This window comes from Lepisma saccharinum, chromosome 4, assembly GCF_977018435.1.
Source record: "Lepisma saccharinum chromosome 4, izLepSacc3.1, whole genome shotgun sequence".
Taxonomy (NCBI): Eukaryota; Metazoa; Arthropoda; class Insecta; order Zygentoma; family Lepismatidae; genus Lepisma; species Lepisma saccharinum.
In genome coordinates, this window is record NC_139232.1 from 15,053,329 (window position 1) to 15,073,815 (window position 20,487).

A 20,487-nucleotide genomic window follows, 5' to 3' on the forward strand; every position below is an offset into this window, starting at 1 on the left:
TCGAGACTTGCTTCTGATAAGCCTCCTGATGTCCCTTTGAGGAAAGTTGTCCCATTCCTTGTGAAGGGTCACTTCCAGTTCCTGTAGGGTCTGGGGGCTCTTCGGTGGTTACGGACCCTTCTATCCAAGATATCCCAGATGTGGTCAGTCTGGTTTAAATCTGGGCTGTTGGCAGGCCAACCTTTCGTCCGAATATCGAGGTCGTGTATGACATTCCTTGTGACCACTGCAGTATGTGCCATAGTATTCTATGGCATTATCATGTGGCAGCAGAAACTCCGGGCCTCCACCCACCGCAATAGGTATCACATGATCCAGCACAACCTCTGCAATGTACCTGTCTGCATTAAGTCGGCCTCTGATGGTGACAAGGTCCGTTTTGTTGTCTATACTGATGCCACCCCACCAAACCCTTATCGATCCAGTTCCAAATCAGTCACATTCTAGGACTGCAGCATTTGTAAGATGCTCGCCAGTGCGACGATAAACATGCACCAGTCCATCACAGTCTGTTATGCAGAAACGAGACTCGTTGGTAAAAATTACATTCCTCCAATGATGAAGTTGCCAGTTTCTGTGCTCTTGAGCAAACACTACTCGACTTCTCCTATGCTCAGCCTCAAGTATTATTGTCTGTAGGGGCCCTCTTCATTGCAGACCCACTTCCCTAAGCCTATTTCTTACAGTCTGAGTACTTACATTTACTCCAGTAGTGGCCCGAAGATCATTTTTAGGCATACTCCATATCAATTCAGGCAGGCAAATAAAGAATCTTACCTTCATAGTCTCAGATGTTATTGAATTAAACAGATGGTAAAATTCAAGACAAAGTAAGAAACCCATATTATTATTTTTTGTCAAAAAAAATTCGTGGCCCAAGATACAGGCTGCCAAAGATTGTGCCTCGGGTGTCATTTCTCACGTGCGATTTTTGGCAAAATATTAAAATGCTCTATCTCTGGAATGATTCAAGATATTTTGTTGCTGCTTTCTTTATTTGAAAGAGAATAATTTTCTGATTAAAATGATAACCTCCGTTTGGAAATATGTGTCAAAGTTCTCTTGCTGTAGCCTTCTGAAATTGTTTTTGAAAAATCTTTTTTTTCTTCTTCTAAAAATACCAATCTCAAAAATTTTGATTTTTATACTGTTGATCAGTACCATACAGTACTGCATTCCCTGCAAAGGAGAACTTCCACTTTTGAGAGAAAGAGGAGAGAGAAAAAGAGAAAAGAAACCATGAGTAAACGAAAGGCGTATATAGGATTAGCTGTGAATGTGGTAAAGAATATATAGGACAGACGGGAAGAAGCATGCATATAAGATGGGGTGAACATGAGAAAGACATTAGAGAGGGGCTCCCCAAAACCGGATTGTCTGAACATATAATCGCAAGCGGGCATAAGATCGCAAAGAAAGAGGTTATTAGAAGAGAAAACAACAAACTGAGTAGAAATGTTTACGAGGCCGTGAACATTTGCACGGGGAAAGGTAGAAAATTGAATAGAGATGATAGGAATTTAGAGAAAGAATGGGTGAGATTTTTTTAAAAAATGGAATAGAGCAAAGAAAGGAGAACTTAAGATAGGATTCCATGTTACTCTGGAAGTAGTCTGGGTGGCCAAGGTGGAACAAGAGTTAGAGACGGATTGGTGAAGCAATGTAGGGGAAGGCAGAACAGCATAGGAGGGGAATTAACCTTCACGACTTTCCGCCGTGGAATTGATTGTCAGAGCAAACTGAACCACGGAAGTATTTAGTCATTTTAATGGGATCTAATGCAATAGAAGTTTTGTGGAGAGTGGGGAGCTTTTTTAGCAGGTTTTTTTTAACAAGATTTTAAGCAATTGGTAACCTGTTATTGACAAGTGTTTTTTAACCTGGACCTTTTAACCTAATCCTTATAATCACACTTGACGCGGCATAAATGAATTGTGCCTAGAAGAAAGAAAGAACCTGAAAAAGGGGTCAGTCGAACCCCGAAACGTAGTTTGCAATCCACCAGTCAGTCATACACACAGGCCACAAACATCCCTCTTTGTAGGTTGTGAATCTGAATATTCTCCTGCCGTTTCTGAGATCTTGGTTGGACAAATGAAATTTATTCATTCTTGCTCTTTAAAGTTTGTGCAATATAGGTTCACCCATCACTGAGAGTCCAGACATGTGTCTTCTACGACCCACTTAGGTCGTAGTGCATACAATTTTGATCTTCCAATGTGGAATACTGAATGTTCCTTCTTATATATGGCGAAATTTTCTTTAATACTGCGGGTCATATATCTTTTCACTTTCACCACTTTTTTCCTGCAACTGTTGCCGGCCCCTGTGGCAGAGTGGTTAGCACATCATGCTACGACGCCAGGGGTCCCGGGTTCGAATCCTAGATATTTGTGAGTGTCCATTCATCAATTTCATCATATCATCACTCATCCCCATCTTCGTAAATTAGCCAAAAGTGGCACAAAAGGTGAAGTAAAATAAGCAAATCAAATCAAATCAAAATCCTGCAACTGTTATAGTGTCTTTTTGTTGGTGCTCTGGCGAGAACAGTCCCATTACCTTCCAGATAAAATGACTGTGAAATTTGGACATATGCTTCATTCACAGGATGACCATACTAGGGATCCGGTTTTCCAAACACTCCTTTTGTAGACCTCACATTTCTTGTTTTGTCCACCATGTATTTTGTTGCAGATGGAATGTGGTGCAAAATTTGTACCTTAGAAACGGACACTGGGATAATTGTTAGAACTTGCACCTTTTCATTGCATTGTAGGATTCACACATTTCAACAGCTGAATTGATGTTTGATATAAATTCTCGGCAAGTTGCACAAGCTTCTTTTGGTTAATTTTCTACTGCAGATGGAATTTCTACTTTGAATAGTTTGGTCAGTTTTGTTTTAGTGTACTCACCCACAGTTTCAGTAATTTCTCTGCGCTTTCTTGATGCATATAGCTTACGACTTGACTTTACTGACCATGGTTTCTTAACAGGACTAACACCAACCTCTATAGCTGACTGATTCAGGGAATCTAAGTCATCTTCTGCAGTTACAAATTCATCATTCACACCATGGGAGTCTTCTTCTTGTTCAGTTAATGTCATTGTTTATATTCTGTCAAAACATCTAGAACACAGAAAGTCATCACTGGAATCATCTTGGCTTCGAAACAGAGTCTTGAAATGAGCACCCTTAATACCAACCTGAAGAAAGTCTGTTTTTTTTGCTAGTCTTATACCGTGCGTCCATTTCGATCTGCAGCCGAGAGATCGGGAGAAGCGTGGCGGGCGGCACTGACGGAGATGCCGACATTTGCAGCCTGAAATGCCCGCTTATTTTTATGGACATATGCAGACATTTATATAAATATTGCAAAACGAGCACTAACCTGTGTTATAAGAGTATGGTTTTAATTTTAGTAGCTTAGTGACTGTATGTGCTCATGATTTTGACACGCCCACCTCTTGTGAAACACGGCGTAGAGGTTTGTTTGGAGAACGTTCTAACGCTGCACCAATATCATTGAGTTTTGCTTCGGCTAGAATCCGTCGTTTTTGCTTAGGTGTTTTAAAATTTAACGATACAGTTTCTCGTAATTTAAGGACAAGATGTCTAACCGTATCTCTGTGTGGAGTTGAAACGCATGGGAATTTCTGTACAAATAACCTACACACGTCTCGACACGAGTTTGTTTTCACGTAGGTACGTGTCATACATAAAAAAATCTTTGTTCTAACGTGAATCTTGCGGCTGGCATTCCAATCGTCTCACTGACACGTCACACATACACACTACAATAACACAAACAAGTAACTGCAAGTAACCAAGAATAACACTCTTGCGCACAGTACGAAATTAACACGCTCTTGGTTTACATTGCTCGCCACTATATTTACAACTCTGTCTTCATCTAGTCGCAAGGAACAAAAAACTCGAGCTCGGATATTTCGGATTGCAAGGAAGCTCACGAAAACCATTCACTTTTATCGGTTTCGTCTGCAGTGTAATCCTGATACAGTGTTGCACATTCGAAACCTCCAAACCTCCCATGGCCACAAAACTCTTTCAAGGATATAAACTTAAACGGGACGTTACTGGTCAAAACTATGATTAAAATGCTTTATTATCTGTGGCTCTTAACATCGTTTCTATAGCGTATTTATTTGTGTATATAAGAGCAGAACGTGGATGAATTACAGAAGAACTTTTGCGTGTTATAACACAGGTTAGTGCTCGTTTTGCAATATTTATATAAATTTCTGCATATGTCTATAAAAATAAGCGGGCATTACAGGCCGCAAATGTCGGCATCTCCGTCAGCGCCGCCCGCCACGCTTCTCCCGATCTCTCAGCTGCAGATCGAAATGAACGCACGGTATATCACTCTTTTATGGATATGCAAATAGTCAGTACACTTCACTCTCCTGTGGCCCCAGTCAGAAGACATTTCAAACTCAGTCCTTTCCACAAAACACCCTACACCTCAATCAATCAGCAGAATCCTCACAAAAACTTACAGGTACTGCTGGGCCACAAATTTGGTGAACTGCTCTCTTTGTTTGCCTATTGACAACTGAACTGTGAATTCATATGTCCTCCCTTTTATATGCTAGACCAAACACACAGAATTATCTGGATGGTTCCAGAATGTTCTAGAAGGTTCTGTTACATTCTGGAATAATCTGGATGGTTCTAGAAGGTTCTGTTACATTCTGGAATATCCTGGATGGTTCCAGAATGCTCTAGAAGGTTCTGTTACATTCTGGAATAACCTGGATGGTTCCAGAATGCTCTAGAAGGTTCTGTTACTTTCTGGAATTATCTGGAAGCTTCCATATTGTTCCAGAAGACCTTTAATAATTTGGAAGGTTCTATGCAAAGAAAATCCAGAAGAATAAAAACATTTCACCAGTTCCAACTTTGTTTTATTTATTGTTTTTATTCCATCACATTCAGCACATTGGTCTGAGAGGGGATTTTTTAAAAAAACGTTATGTAAAATTCCAGAACCAAAGTGGCATGTTCTTCTTTTCAGGATTTGTAGTACCCTTAGATATACAACTCCTGTAAAATTCTCAGAATTTTTGAGATTGGTGTTTTTGAGACAAAAAAGTTAAAAAAAACTGCAATAAAGAAATTAGCCACGGAAGTTAAAACATGAACATTGTTTATAAAACCTGTTAAACTCAAAAGTGGAAGTTCTCCTTTTCAGGGAATGTATTACAGTATGGTACTGATCAACAGTAAAGAAATCAAAATTTTAAGATTGGCATTTTTGAAAAAATAAAATAATTTTCGATTTTTCAAAAAGAATCTCAGAAGGCTACAGCAAGAGAACTTGGACACATATTTCCAAATGGAGGTTATCATTTTAATCAGAAAATTATTATCTTTGAAATAAAAAAACTGCAACAAAATATCTTGAACTGTTCCAGAGATAGAGCATTTTAATATTTTGCCGAAAATCGCACGTGAGAAATGATGCCCAAGGTGCCATCTTTGGCAGCCTGTATCTCAGGCTAGGAATTTTTTTGGACAAAACAAAAAAGTACGGTTTCTTACTTTGTCCTGAATTTTAACAACATATTGTGATGTGCATCTTACTCACAGCTAAATAATGAAGAACTTTAAAAAGATCTAAGATCAGTTACTTACGTGTGTGAGTACGATTTGTCGATCAAAACAACGTTTCAGAGGTCAAGACTGCCTCCTTCTTCAGGTTAATGCGTATTCTTAGGCACCAAACATGGTGTCACGTTAAGAAAGTGTTAGTTGAGGATACAGGTTAAAGGTTATGGTAAAAAACACTTAATGAAGAACCCGCATTGTAGCTATAAAAACCGTCATTCTGTCCACACACAAATCTAAAACCGCGCATGTCACAAACTAAAAACCTCATAAAAGAAACGTCCAAAGCGGCTGTTAGGAGCCACCCGGCCAGTGCTTGGTAGAAGCGAGGCACATTTTAGATTTGTGTGTGGACAGAATGACGGTTTTTATAGCTACAATGCAGGTTCTTCAGTAAGTGTTTTCTACCATAACCTTTAACCTGTATCCTCAACTAAAACTTTTTTAATGTGACACCATGTTTGGTGCCTAAGAATACGCATTAACCTGAAGAAGGAGGCAGTTTTGATCGACAAATCCTACTCACACACGTAAGTAATTGATCTTAGATCTTTTTAAAGTTCTTCATTATTTAACTGAATTTTAACATATGTTTAATTCAATAACATCTGAGACTATGAAGGTAAAACCCCTCAATTGATATGGACTATACCTTTATGATCCTGAGCAGTTGCAGTGCGGCGTCGAAGAGCACAATGTTTCAAATAATGGTCCTCTCATGCTGATGTCTTCAGTTTTCGACCTTGCCCTGTTCTTCTTTTGTAACTGCCTGTTTCTCGGCCACATTAAACTCAGCTGCTACTATTCTGATAGACCTCCCCCCTTCCATCATTGTAACTGCTCGGGCCACGGCAACCTCGCTCAGATACCGCATGATGACTGACTAGTTGTACACACACCACACAAACGTGTACACAAACATACGCCCCTTAGACTGTGCTTGAGTATGGACCTTTCCTGTGAATTTTAATATAAATACCATTTATTATGAACATGTGTGGTATATTGTTGTAGTATACCCATTTGGAAAAATCAATCTAGCACATCAAATACTTTGAACAATGCTTAAATACTTTTGCATGAGTGTAAATCATGTTCACAGGGTTACATATGATCTACGTAAAGACAACTTCATATGTCTTCTGGAGGATCTTCACTGTCCATTGTTTCTGTGGATTTTAGTTTTTGGTAAACACCATGAAGAACTGGAGGAATATAAGGCATTATTGCCATGAGATTTTTTAACTTCAGGGCTGATATTAAATCTAACACCAGTTACTGCAACACAACCTCTGCCACTCCTATTGTAGAGACCATTAGTAAGTGGCATAGCTCCTTCTCTCACTCAAAATGCTGATGAGGACGTATTCAAGAATTCTGAAAAATCTGCTGCAGAACAAGCGGGAGCTATGCCACATGGTTGTAGTTCACATGATAGATGGCAGATGGTAGGAGAAGACTGAAAATGGCAAAAAATAAAATTTTCAACATTTGTGCCATAGCTCCCTCTCTCACTAGACCCCTCAATTACACCAACTCTTTTATAGGAGATGTTCAAGGCTATCAACTTAGCACAAATTCTCCTATTTTTTAGGATCATTTCATGAACAGCATCCAGAGTTTCTTGCACATTTTATTATGAGTGGAGGCTTCCCCGGGATGTGACTCATCACCTGTACTGAAATGCCTGGTTCCAAATTTGGCAAACCAGTCGTACACTGTGGTGTAGCAAGGACACTGGTCTCCCAATGTTTGTGCCACATCTTCATGAATTTGCTTTGCAGACTTTACTTGTAAGAAGAGATATTGATCACTATCCTGCTATCGTTTTCACCGAAACTTTCTTGAATTGCTGTCACGATTGGTTCACACATGTGAAACACAATTAGTGTTACAAGGCTCCTGTTTGGCCAAAAAAAAAAAAAAAACTACAAGGATGAAGATTCATTACAACTTACAGTTTGTTCATATCAAATCAGAAGAAGGCACAAAGGCTTAGCACTTATCAGCATCCCCTCGTAGCATATACATGGCATATACGTGGTGTAGGAGACAGTAAACACTTACCACAAATAAAAGGAAATGTTTATATTTTGAGGCTAGTGCCTCATTATCACAGTAGAGTAGAAGAACGGAGTCACAATAGCATACTCTACTGTGATAATGAGGTACTAGCCTCGAAATATAAACATTTTCTTTTATTTGTGGTAATTGTTTACTGTCTCGTACACCATTTTTGTTTATCCGCCCTTCTGACGCTCTTCCTCATTCTATTCCTATATGTATGTATGTGTGTGTGTATTTTTTTATGTATTAACCTTTTGGTGCCCAAGCGTCTCGAACGAGATACCCAAAAGTAACCCTCGGGGTACCAAGCGTCTCGATCGAGATGCTGTGTCAAGGTCGTAGTATTTACGTTATAACTTTTCTATTTTTGGCTAGAATATCGATTTTTTTTTTTTATATATTGTTCCTGACACATGTGTTTAACAGAAATTGTTTTTTGCATTTTTTTTTGTCTTCATGAAAATGGAGTTGGAAAGGTGGGAAAAGGTACTTCTCTTTTGCGGCTCTTTTCAACGTCAAATTTTTGCCGACAAAGGAAGACCGGCTTTGTTGTTCTAAAGCAATGCTTTTCACGTCCTCCTGCTATCTGCGTTCGAAGGAAGCTTGTTTATAAGTATCCGATGTCAAAATGAAAGTTTTCCGCGAGGGCGGAAGCAGGGGGAGGGGGGGAGGGGGAAAACTGGTTGTTGAATCTGCGTTGTGAGAATGGGAATTCGAAGCGTGCTGAAGGAAACCTTTGTTTGTGAGCACAAGTGTTCCACAATATTGAGCAGAGGTCACAAAGCATTGTCTAAAAATAGAATGTTCATATCTCCAGGGCAAATAGTCTCTGAGCTGTAGTCAATTCAATGTAACTACATTTCGCTCAATTCCGAAGCTTGAGACAGTGGCGTACAAGCCTTTCGTTTCAGGGGTACAGCTCACGTTACATTGGTCGTACGGCAATGATGCAAATATTTTTCTGTTTCTTACATGCCAGCGATAATTTCTATGTGCATTTTGAACTTGTCATATCCTTTTTTTCTGGGGGGCAGGGGGGAGAAACCTTTTTTTTAAAAAAAAATTCAGGGGATTTCCCCCCTTTCACCCTCCATATGTGCGCCGAATGTGAATAAATTATATATCGTCTGAATCTGTGATTCATTCTGCGTACAACGGTATATCGTTCATATCTCCAGGGCAAATAGTCTCTGAGCTAAAGTTATTTCAAGGTACCGCTGCATTTTGAAGCTTGAATCAGTGGCGTGCCGACAATTCCTTTTGGGGGTATAACTCAAGTTACATTTGTCATATGATAATAATGCAAATATTTTTGTGTTCCTTACAGGTTAGCGATCATTTCCATATGCATGTTGACACTGTCATGTACTTTTTGCTTGAGGGGAGGGTGGGGAACACAATTTTTTTTTCTCGAAATTTTGGAATTTTGAGAGTTAGCCCCCTCCCCCTCGCCACATATACGCCAAATTTGTAAAAAATTCATATAGTCTGAATCTCTGGTTCATTCCGCGTACAACGGTATATCACTCATCTCTCTAGGGCAATTAGCTTCCGATCTACACTTATTTAATTGAAAGTCTGCATTTTGCTCAAAATCGGCTCGGTACCCAGAGGCTTACTTGTGAAAAAGGTCTTGGGCGTCAAAAGGTTAAGATATACTAAATGTGATTGCCTCTTTCCTCCATCAGCATTCTCACTAATTTTTTCTGGCATATCACAAAGCATGCTGCAGACTTCACAAGCCTTTGCCTGCCTTTCATATGTATGAATACTGATGGTATGGTGAAATCCACTTTTCATTGCAATCAAATATTGTTGGATCACGTTTACTTACAAACAATAATTTACTAGTTCATTGTGCATGCACACTTGCAGATATGTATGTTAAAGTGGGGAGAGATTCAAAATTAAACCAAACATGGTTTCAATTTTTTTTTTTTTCCTTTACAGAAATTTGAATTTTTGTGTCACTGTACTCATAGATTAGAGAATTATTATCATTATTATTTTAATTTACAGGCTGCTAATTTGCGCACTTATATTTCCTAGATGTCTGGGACCTAATCATCTATATCTGAAATGCACTTTGCAAATCTTTACTTTACACATGAAAATATATGTTTTCCTGCTGATGTTCGATGCCCATTACTTTGTAGCCTTTGATTAAACTGCCTGTCTATTTTTCAGATTGGATTCTCAGCATGTGATGCTGTGACCAGTTTGAAGCTTGTTGAAGGTGGTATACCAAAAGAGAAACTGGGAATGCTGGCCGTCCCCCTTGTTCCTCTGCAAATTGTGCTTCCGTTAGTGATTAGCAAGTACACTGCTGGTCCCCGACCGATGGATCTATATCTCAAAGCAATACCATATAGGTAAAGAATATTATTGTTATATTGTCCTAGAAAGCTTGTATTATTTTAGCCAGTTAAGTGATTACCCTACATTGTCTTCAAGTTAACAGACTAACAGTTGAAGTAAGTCTTGAAACTTTCCTGGCGACGAATAAATTCTCTCTGGCTATCAACCAGGTCAATTCTGAAACAGTTTCCGAACTTTCGAGAGCTAACGTCACTTCATCTTCAGGGTAGAAGTGCAGTGCTGAGTGTCAACCCGGTTTATATGTATCTGGATATGGATGTTCCTGATGTAGATGACGAACCAATCGGGAGCCATGTCACCTTCCTTTCTTTGATATCCTCATCGAACAAAAGCCAGATGGAATGTTGGAACACACTGTGTACCGAAAACTAACTCTCGCCTATCTTTATCTCAATGCCAATAGTTTTCACCACCCGTCTCAACAAACCACAGTACTCTCCACAGTGTTCCACCAGGCAGTCTCCCATCAGTGTTGCAGAACATCTACCAGAAGAAATACAGCATTGTCACACTGCTTTCAGACAAAACGGGTACTCAAAACATCGCATCAACAGAGAAATTAAACAGAGTACTGTCCAAGAAGATCACCACAGCAGAAAACCCACACACATCAGGAAATCCACACACACCAGGAAATCTAGCCAAAACAGAGGACGGGAAGATAGCTATCCTCCCATACATTGGAAACTTCTCTGGAATTATAAGCCATATTCTTAGAAAAAACAACATAAAAATCATCCACAAACAACTGCTGAAAATCAGGAGCCTACTACAAAACCTCGGACAATTTAGGACTCAAAACACCGGGAGTTTACTGGATTGCTTGCAACTGCGGTAAAGCATACATTAATCAAACAGGCAGGACAATTGAACAAACTGCAGAGAACATCAGAGTTACATCAAGAATTTCCATCCCGAGATCAGGACTAGCTAAACATTCAATCAACAAGGGCACAGTAACACAGAAATTATCGCTAAATCATCAAACTATTGGGACAGAATTATCAAAGAAGCAATAACCATCCACAGGGAAAAAGGGAATCTGAATCGCGACACAGGGCTCGAACTGGATCTTGCCTGCCTAGCGATAGCAGTCAGCGGGGATGCAGCAGACACTGCTCTTGATTGGTCTGCCATCTACACTGGGAACATCCAGATCCAGATACATATAAACCGGGTTGACACTCAACACTGCACTTCTTCCCCGAAGATGAGAGTGACGTTAGGTCTCGAAAGCTCGGAAACTCATCCAGAATTCACCTGGTCAATAACCTTAGAGAATTTATTCAGACTTGCAGTTATTATTACCATTATAGATATAGAATTCTGATTTTTACATGTTCTTCATTATACAGCATGTAACAAAAGTCTGGGAACACTTTAAAAAAATTATTGTAGCCAAACGAGTAGCATTACAAAGTGACAAAGTACATCATTTCAAAGAGTAAAGTTGTAAGTTTTTTTCTCATTGCAGGTGTTACGTGTAGTTCCATATATCGTTGCTAGGTGGTGTCATAATCAAGATGGCACTTTCTGGAGCTGAGAAGGCTTTCTGCATGCTAGAATTTGACAAAACAAAGAGTGCAACGGATGTCCAATGAAAATGCAGGATGAAGTACAGGAAAGCAACACCAACCAGGAAGGCAATGTACAATTTTGCCTGTTCGAAAGAATTATCAAATTCACAAAAGCATCATCTTTGACCTCCAATGCACAGCAAAACTGGAATCGCTGGTCTTTAGGATATAACTTTTGCACTAACTGTAGTCTGTACGGTTTCATGTTTAATTTTTTACGCAAAACCCGCCACACAGTCATTGTTGACATTTCCAACTCACGTGAAGCTCTGCGTATAGATTGATTTTCTCGGACTCCTTGTGAAAGCTTCTCTCACTCACTCGGTGTCGTTTTCATTCACACCTGGCCGACCACTTCTCTTCTTGACACACAAGCACCCAGTTTCAACAAACTTTATATGCCAACTGTAGATTGCCTTCCTGGTTGGTGCTGCTTTCCCGTACTTCATCCTAAATTTTCGTTGGACATCCGTTGCAGTCTTTGTTTTGTCAAATTCTAGCACGCAGAAAGCCTTCTCAACTCCAGAAAGCACCATCTTGATTATGACACCACCTAGTGACAATATATATGGAACTACACGTAACACCTGCCATGAGAAAAAAACTTACAACTTTACTCTTTGAAATGATGTACTTTGTCACTTTGTAATGCTACTCGTTTGGCTACAATATTTTTTTGAAAGTGTTCCCGGACTTACGTTAAACACTGTACTTTACACCCCTTTTAGTTTGTCGGAAATGAATTAGGCTTGCCTGATTTGGATGTGAAGGTCCCATAGCAGAAACTTGAGATTTTGAGGCATTCTGGACATAATCTCCTCCAACCTCAATACATCATCACCATCTGTCTGGAAGCTTCATAAGTGCCCGATGGGACCATTCTTTTGGGGTTGTATGACAGCAGGAGTGGAAAGTGCTATAAGGACTTGACATTGGTTAATTTCTGGCCACGTATTGGCTCTTTCATGCTGTCAAACAAGGTGTAATCAGAGTTCAAGTTCCGGCAATTATGAAAAATGTTTGAATACTGCATACCAAGTTCCTTTAGTTTTACCGTAGTCTGTGCAGACTATCTATTTTAAGTTACATAAAATAATCAGTGTTTTTGTTTATTTTTGTTTCTAATTTACTTACATGCCTTGTTTCTGTCATTTTCCTATGGGGCCATTCCATATCAAATCAACTGATAAAAATTATTTTTGAACCTTTAGGATTCAGATTTTTTAGATTTTTTGTTTATTCATTGTACCTATCAAGAGGACAAAAACTGCCAAATTTCAGATTTTTTTCGCTCTTAGTTTTCAAGTTATTGACTTTCAAGAAAGCAAAAATCCCAAAATTTGACGACATTTTGAAATCTTTAAACAGCTGTAGATCAAAAACTATTTGATCTAGAGAGCTCAAATTGGTGTCATTCTCTTCTGCTTTTAATAAGCTTAATTTGAAATACAACATGACTGTGGTATTTGAATTTTGAATTTTTAAAACACTTGAAACAAATTGTTTTTAAAAATTTCAAAAACACAATTTTTAATTTTTTTGAAAAAAATATATGTTTTGAAGACATCAATTGACTATTAGTGTGCAAAATTTCATAATGGGATGGCAATGAGTTCCTATGGAAATTATTTCTTTTTGTAATGTAATGTGTGTGAAATTTGCTAAATTTGTTGACTTCCATGTTAAAACCATTACTACACTGGCTGACAAAAAAAGTTAAGCACCCAGAAGGAGTGGTTGGACGTGAATGAAACTACATATGCTGAAAGTCCATGTACCTTTATTGAACTGATTACAATATAGGATGCAAGAGGCAAGTCCGTTGGCAGTTACAGGTGGAATGGTGGCACCAGGTCAGTAGGGTGTCGCACCCCCTCTGGCCGCAATGCATGCCCTTATAAAGGTAAAGTGTTCACCTGAGCTTAGCACCATGCCATGAAGGCGTATAGGGGGTGTGGGTGTAACGCCCCACACTTTCTTGATCCGGTCATGAGTGGGGGTGATGTGATCAGCATCACGCTCCTGACAACCTTTACTCCCCAGGGTTTCCCCCAGGTACCCATGTTATTCGACACTGGGTGGGCGCCAGAGCCGCTTCCAACGTTAGAAAAGTTCCCGGATTTGAACCAGCCGGGGATCAAACCCGGGACCTTTAGCATGGTAGTCAGACGCGTTACCGACTGAGCCACCGTGGCCACCATGCATGCCCTTATGCGGTTCCAAATAGTGTCAAACAGCCTTTGGATCCTCTCCTGAGGCACGTTCGTCCATAGGTTTTGCAGCTGTCTCTCCAGATCCCGCAGGTTGGCACTAGGACGGAGTCCCCGTCCAATGTAATCCCACACATGTTCAATGATGGAGAGGTCCGGGGATCATGCTGGCCACGGAAGGACCTCAACATGGTTTTGCAGTCCATAGACACATGGGCTGTGTGTGGACGTGCATTATCTTGTTGGAACACTATCCCAGGATGCTATGCAATAAGGGGTAGGACGTCTGGATGCAGAATGTCTGTGACGTATTGCTGTGCCGTCAAAGTCTGCCGAAGCACTATTAGAGGTGACCTGAACGCATATCCAATGTCTCCCCACACCATGGTGCCAGGGGTCACACCTGTGTGTCTCTCCACAATGTAGGCAGGATGTGCCCTCTGCCCTCGACGCCACCACACCCGCACACGATGGTCATCGGAGGTCATGGAGAAGTGGGACTCATCGCTCAACATGATGCGACTCCATTCGTCCATGCCTCCCGAGCACGGCACCACACCAACCGCAGGCGTCTGTGTTGTGGTGTCAACGGCAACTGGCACATGGGGCAGTAGGACCCGAATCCGGCAGATGCGAGTCGTCGAGACACTGTGCAGGAACTCACAGGATGTTGTAGAGTGTCCAGTACATGTTCTCGGATGACGGGTGCCGAAGTTTTGGGATCCCGCACTGCTTGGAGCACCATACGACGGTCCTCCCTCGGGGTAGTGTTTCTTGGTCGACCTGAACCTGCACGACGTGCATGGGTGCCCTCATGTACCCATTGTTTCCAACATCGGGCCACTGTGACATCTGAATGACCCATATGCCTGGCAATTGCCCGATACGACCAACCCACCTCATGCAGTCCCACAATGCGGCCTCTGTCAAATGCTGTCAATTGCTGGATCGGCTATCTAACGCATCTGCGAGGCATCGCCGGTGCTTCGTTTTCCTCTCTGAACTTCGTGCTGCACTGTCTGACTCACAGTAGGTGACTGGCCCCACCTTATCAGCAACAGGAGGTGACGTCACAAATGCCCTCTGGTGGGCATTCTACACATTACAGATCCTTGTACATCTAATCATTTACTCACACATCAATGGTATGCATGTATACCGAAATGGGGTAATCTTCGACCACTCCTTCTGGGTGCTTCACTTTCTTTGTCAGCCAGTGTATGAGCTGAGTGGTTGATGTTGAAGTCTTCATATTAGTCTATTTTTTAATTTTTGGACTACAAATAACATGAACATATCTAAAAATTTATCAGTTTTAATATCAGGTAAGCAAATTGAAAAATGTACGAGGGGATGTCATTAAATAACAGGAAATTTATTCTAAACTTCATGGAGATTTATGCACAACAAAAATTTGTGTTTCGGCACCCAAAAATGTTCCTTAGCAACATACCATAAAGGTGTTGCACCGTAGAAGAGCAACGAAGTGTTATTCATTTTTTGAGGTCATAGGGAGTGAAACCTTCTGAAATCTACAGCAGAATGAAGGTTTAGCAATGAGATAATTGTTTAAGTCTGGGGAAAGCACACTAAATTAACGGATTCGCCGATCGATCTGCTGTTTCACTGCCACGAAATCTGGCCTCCCACTCCGATGTTCATCACTGACATTTCGTCTTCAGTCTCTAATAAATCTTTTCACCCACTCATACACTCTCCCCTTTTGCGATTTAAATCACTTTAAATAAATAATTTATAGAATAATGTACATGAGGATATAGTAGATATCAGATGCCAAAATATACTCACTCAATGCTGTTCTTAAATCTGTAATCTCTCTCCTATGTATTTGCTTGTACATCTACCACATTCTACTTCATATACCCCTACCATTGCCAATTCATCACTCTCCTTTTCTCCTTTGTACATATTCATTAAACCATTTCTCGATGCTATTTCGTGGCTTGAAGGTTGCTCTTATTCCGTACTTAAAATACATGTTTCTTATCTTTTTCTCCATCTTTCTTCTAAATGCACACTCACATACTTCTCTTCTTGTACATCCTTATCCTCTTCTTCTTTTTCCTTATTGTTTGTCTCTTTTTCAATTTCCTTCTCTGCTCTTCTTATGATGTGAATTATATCCCCTGCTTTGTATCCATTTTCCTGTGCTGCCACCATTATCCACTTCATTTCTCTATCATAGCTTGCTTTGTTGTTGCATAATATTGTTGCCCTCCATTCAAAATTCTCCCAAATGTTGTCTTTGGTTCTCCTGTCATGTGTAGATTCCTTGTGGATATACTTTCTCCCAGCTAACTTTTTATGGTACATCCCGTTTTCAAGTCCTTTGCCTTTTACTTCAATGGCTGTATGAAAGTAGTTAATCTTTTCATTGTCCATTTCCTCTTTCGCATACTTTATTCTTTCATGACCTTTGTCCAATAATCGAAACATTTTGTGTGTTGTTTCTTTGGTTTTTGTTATGAAGATCACATCATCCACGTATCTCTTGAACAGTAGCACCTTATTTTTCAAGGTTTCAATTGCTCCCTTCTCTATCCAATGTATACATATATTGGCTAACAAACACGATAAGGGGTTCCCCATAGCTAATCCTTCCTTCGGTTTAAATTCTTCTCCTTAAAACAGAACACACTATGACATGCACACATCTGCCCATCTTACTATGTTCCATACTGTTAGTTCTTCCACTTTTGCTGAGGGTATCCAAAGCAATTTCTTTTGGAACACTGGGGTACAATTATTTTACTTCAAAATATACTCCTCGAACTTCCCTGGTGTTAAGAGTATAAGTAACAACTGGTTTAAGTTTAAATGCGGCTACTTGTCACACATATCCACAGTTACTGTCCTCAAATTTTTAAATTACTTTTTGTTTGTGAAACAAGCGGGTTTCCACACAGGTGTTGACATTTACCAATATCCTTTTTGTAGAGATACATTTATGTATTGTTTATTTCTTAGTCTTTTTCACACAAAAAGAATCTGAATTACTTATATCTGATGCTAACTTGATACCTGACTGCCCATAACGATCTTTTTGAGAACTTGACCAACATAAACACCTATTCATAATTGTGAGAAGAGAGACATGGTCGTAGATAAATACAGAGAAAATAGTACTCACTGTATGCACGAAACTGTGTGGCTGAAATTAACAGAACAAGAAGAAAAGAAAAAAAAACAGTTTTGTGGATACAGTGAGTACTATTTTCTCCGTATTTATAAACACGTAATGGTGAATAAAATATCAAGATTTCGGTACAAAAACTAGTCACATTTCGGGATCAAAAGTGGTATATAAAATGTCAATGTTAAAATGGTGAATATAAGCTAAATTTAATTTTAAAATTCCAGTGTAAAGGTGTCTATTTTTGTTTCTCAAATATTTACTTTGAAATAATCAATTTTTCCACAATTTGCATATCTCACAGGATAATTCAGACTTCTGAATTTATTCTTGGTTTATTTAGCATTTTGCAGTTCATTTCATGATGAAATATGTTAGGACAGTGTACATCACACCTTTGAAAAACATGAAACTTGAACATTACAATGTGTTACTTGACATTTCGTGTTTCCGTCAAAAACTAAGTATGCATCCTCTCTACCTATGGAACACTCCATAGTCAAACTGTAGATACCTACACAGAGGTTGTTCGCTTTATATCCGACCATTGTCGATTCGGTGCTGCCACCTGGCGTATCATGCTGGAGCTATGGGTCTGCTGGCAGGAGCAGTGTGGTGTCTGACCTTGTAGGTGTGTGAGTGTTGGTAGTGAATGTTATCAAATGGCACCAAAAATCAACCGGTATTGGGAGGGTTACGTAATGGCCCTTTTCCATGCTAAGTTTTCATATGTACGCATTGTGAACCTTTATGAAAGGTACCTGGCGGGTTGCAAATGGAAGAAAGTTGTCACAATGGATGAATCATATGTTCATCTCACTGCTGGTGGTCACATTCGGGCGATCACATACCGTGACATTGACGGCAAGGGGTGCAGCAACTTTGTTTGCAGGGAAAGTTTCCCTCGTGGCTTTATGGTTGTGACGGGATTCGGATATGAGGGTAAGTTGATGATACGCAAGGTGGACAAAAACGTGAAGGTGAATGCCAGATACTTCCAAGACTCCATTCTGACACCTATCTAACGGAGAGACATCCCAAAATTGTATGGAATGGATGCGAACCAGGTGATGCCATATGGACAAAGCTTCGAGTCATACCAACAGAACATCACTACGTTTTTATCAGGAAATGGCAGAGGAATTAGGAATTCGTGTCATTCCGTTTGAAGATATTCCTGTGAAAAGCCCAGATGCCAGTCCAATGGATTTTTGCACATTTGGACTGTTGAAACGACGTCTTCAACATCGCCGCCCACGCACCCTGGATGGTCTATGGAAAGCTTGCAGGGAGGAGTGGGACAGAATTCCCATGCCTGTCCTGCGCCGGAGCTTGCTGCAATGGAAACTGTGATGCCGGGCGATAGTCCACAATGCTGGGGGTCCAATAGAACATGATCGGTGGTGGCGACACAGTATCTCTTAAGGTGGGTACCCGTCAAACATGGTCGGATATAAAGCGAACGACCTTCTGTATATGTAATACATAAGGAAAGCTAACAAACTCATCTGTACGTTTAATGCAATAAAAATGCATCTGTACACACTGGAGTCGCAAAATGAATTAATTTGCTGCAGCCCCTAATGTTTTGTTTGGCCACAACTTGCATCAGCTTGTCTATGCTTATCGTGACTTTGCATTTTGGAAGTGAAAAATCACATTTGTCCTGACTGCTCACGAAATTTACAATCAATAACACATACTTGAAATATCTGTCCAGTCACATAGAAATATTAAATTGTAAAATAATGGGTCGAGGCCGCTAGGAATCTTCCAACATATATATTTTTACCTCATGTTTTTACAAGTTTTCAAGAGTGTGTAAAATGTACATCAGTGTGAACCACAAAATGGAACTCATTCTAACCAAAATTTCAAATTTTGAAAACCTAAAATATGGGATATTTTTTACACTATACTCTATTGGGATCATGATAGTTGAATGCATAATACAGAAGAATGTAAAATTGGAGCCTGCTGTATTTTGTGAGTAATTGTTGACTTTTATATTCTCTTAAATTATTAATTTTAATTATGAATATGCAATATTAATAATTTTTCACACGTACTTCCATTGGTGTTTCTGGCACATATTTGTTTTTAACCCTTAACTGCCATTACTGAAATAATTATTCACACTTAGACCATGGTGTGGCCATATTTAAAACCCAATTTCTTTAGTGTATGTATTTGCTTCAGAATAACTTGTTATAACTCATTTCAAAATTATTGGAGAATGTTGACTCAATATTCACAAAACCGAAAACTGCATAAGCTTTCTAGCAGGATATTTCAAAAGTACTACTGCCTGCCTGCTGGCCCCGTGGCAGTTTGGTTGGCACACCGTGCTACGACGCCAGGGATCCCAAGTTCGAATCCTGGCCTGGGCATGGATGTTTGTGAGTCTCCATTCATCAATTTCATCATATCATCACTCATCCCTACTCTCAAAACAGTTTTTGGGACCTCGTGGCATAGTGGAAGCGTTATCCCCTTGTAATCAAGGGGTCCCAGGTTTGATACCCGGTGGAGGCACATGGCACAGTGGCTCGGATCTCATTTTAATCTATAAGTCCTGTCCCAATTAGCCTTTCTATGCATAAACAGGGTGGCGACAGACCTGGAAAACCGGGAAAAGTCAGGGAATTTGAGGTGTCAAAAAAAGTCGGGGAAATGTCAGGGAATTTTGTCTTGATTGACTTCTTTTTTAAGATATCGTTATGTAACTCTGCACGGGAACAGGAAATCTTGTTACTAAGTTTCGACATCAACTTTTAGGCTCCCTTTTATGCACAACACGAAAGAGAGAGAGAGAGGGAGAGAGAGAAATTTCCGGAGGGGCAGAGAAATGTGTTAAGCCTCTATTACGTGGAAAATACATTGAATTATCATTTTTTCTTGTCCGTATGGGAGTAGTAAGGAGACAGAACTGTATACAGATAGAGGGAATGGGAGCGGGTGGTGTGGTCCGATAGTTGTCGAACTGCGTAGTAAGGCATTTTGTTGGACAAACTGAAGGAACATAGAAACAAAGATACATACGAATTTTGTCGAATATCGCCACCCGACAAAGTAGCTCACTTCAACATGAGACAGAAATTGCATGCATGGCACTCTTATGGAATTGATTTTTGTTGGATGTCTTCGGACTGCAACATCCAACAAAAATCGCATGCATAAACAAGAAGAGCTTTAGACTGCAAATATGCTGCTGGAATTTTATTACTCTTCTGGCTCACTTCACCTTATTTAATGTAGCAGTGCTTACGAAGGTTTTCTTTATCATCCTGATGTATTACTGGTTTTTCACAAGTTAACATACGTTTACAATAACATTTGACTATTCTTAGATATCAAGAAGAATCCAAGATAACGGGATATTTATTGAATACTATCACGAAAAAGTGAAACATAAATCTGCATTGGTGAACGTTATAAAAATTAGCAAGTGCATGCTCCCAACCT

General features: G+C 39.8%; 1 protein-coding gene across 2 annotated transcripts in view; it reads left to right on the forward strand.

Moving 5' to 3' along the window:
- Positions 1-20,487, forward strand: part of LOC145986387 (acetyl-coenzyme A transporter 1) — a 69,253-nt gene that overhangs the window by 18,396 nt on the left and 30,370 nt on the right. For both annotated transcript variants that reach the window (XM_083120333.1, XM_083120334.1), the window contains exon 5: positions 9,890-10,074. In XM_083120333.1, the coding sequence (XP_082976459.1) occupies positions 9,890-10,074 (185 nt within the window). The remainder of the gene's footprint in view (positions 1-9,889; positions 10,075-20,487) is intronic.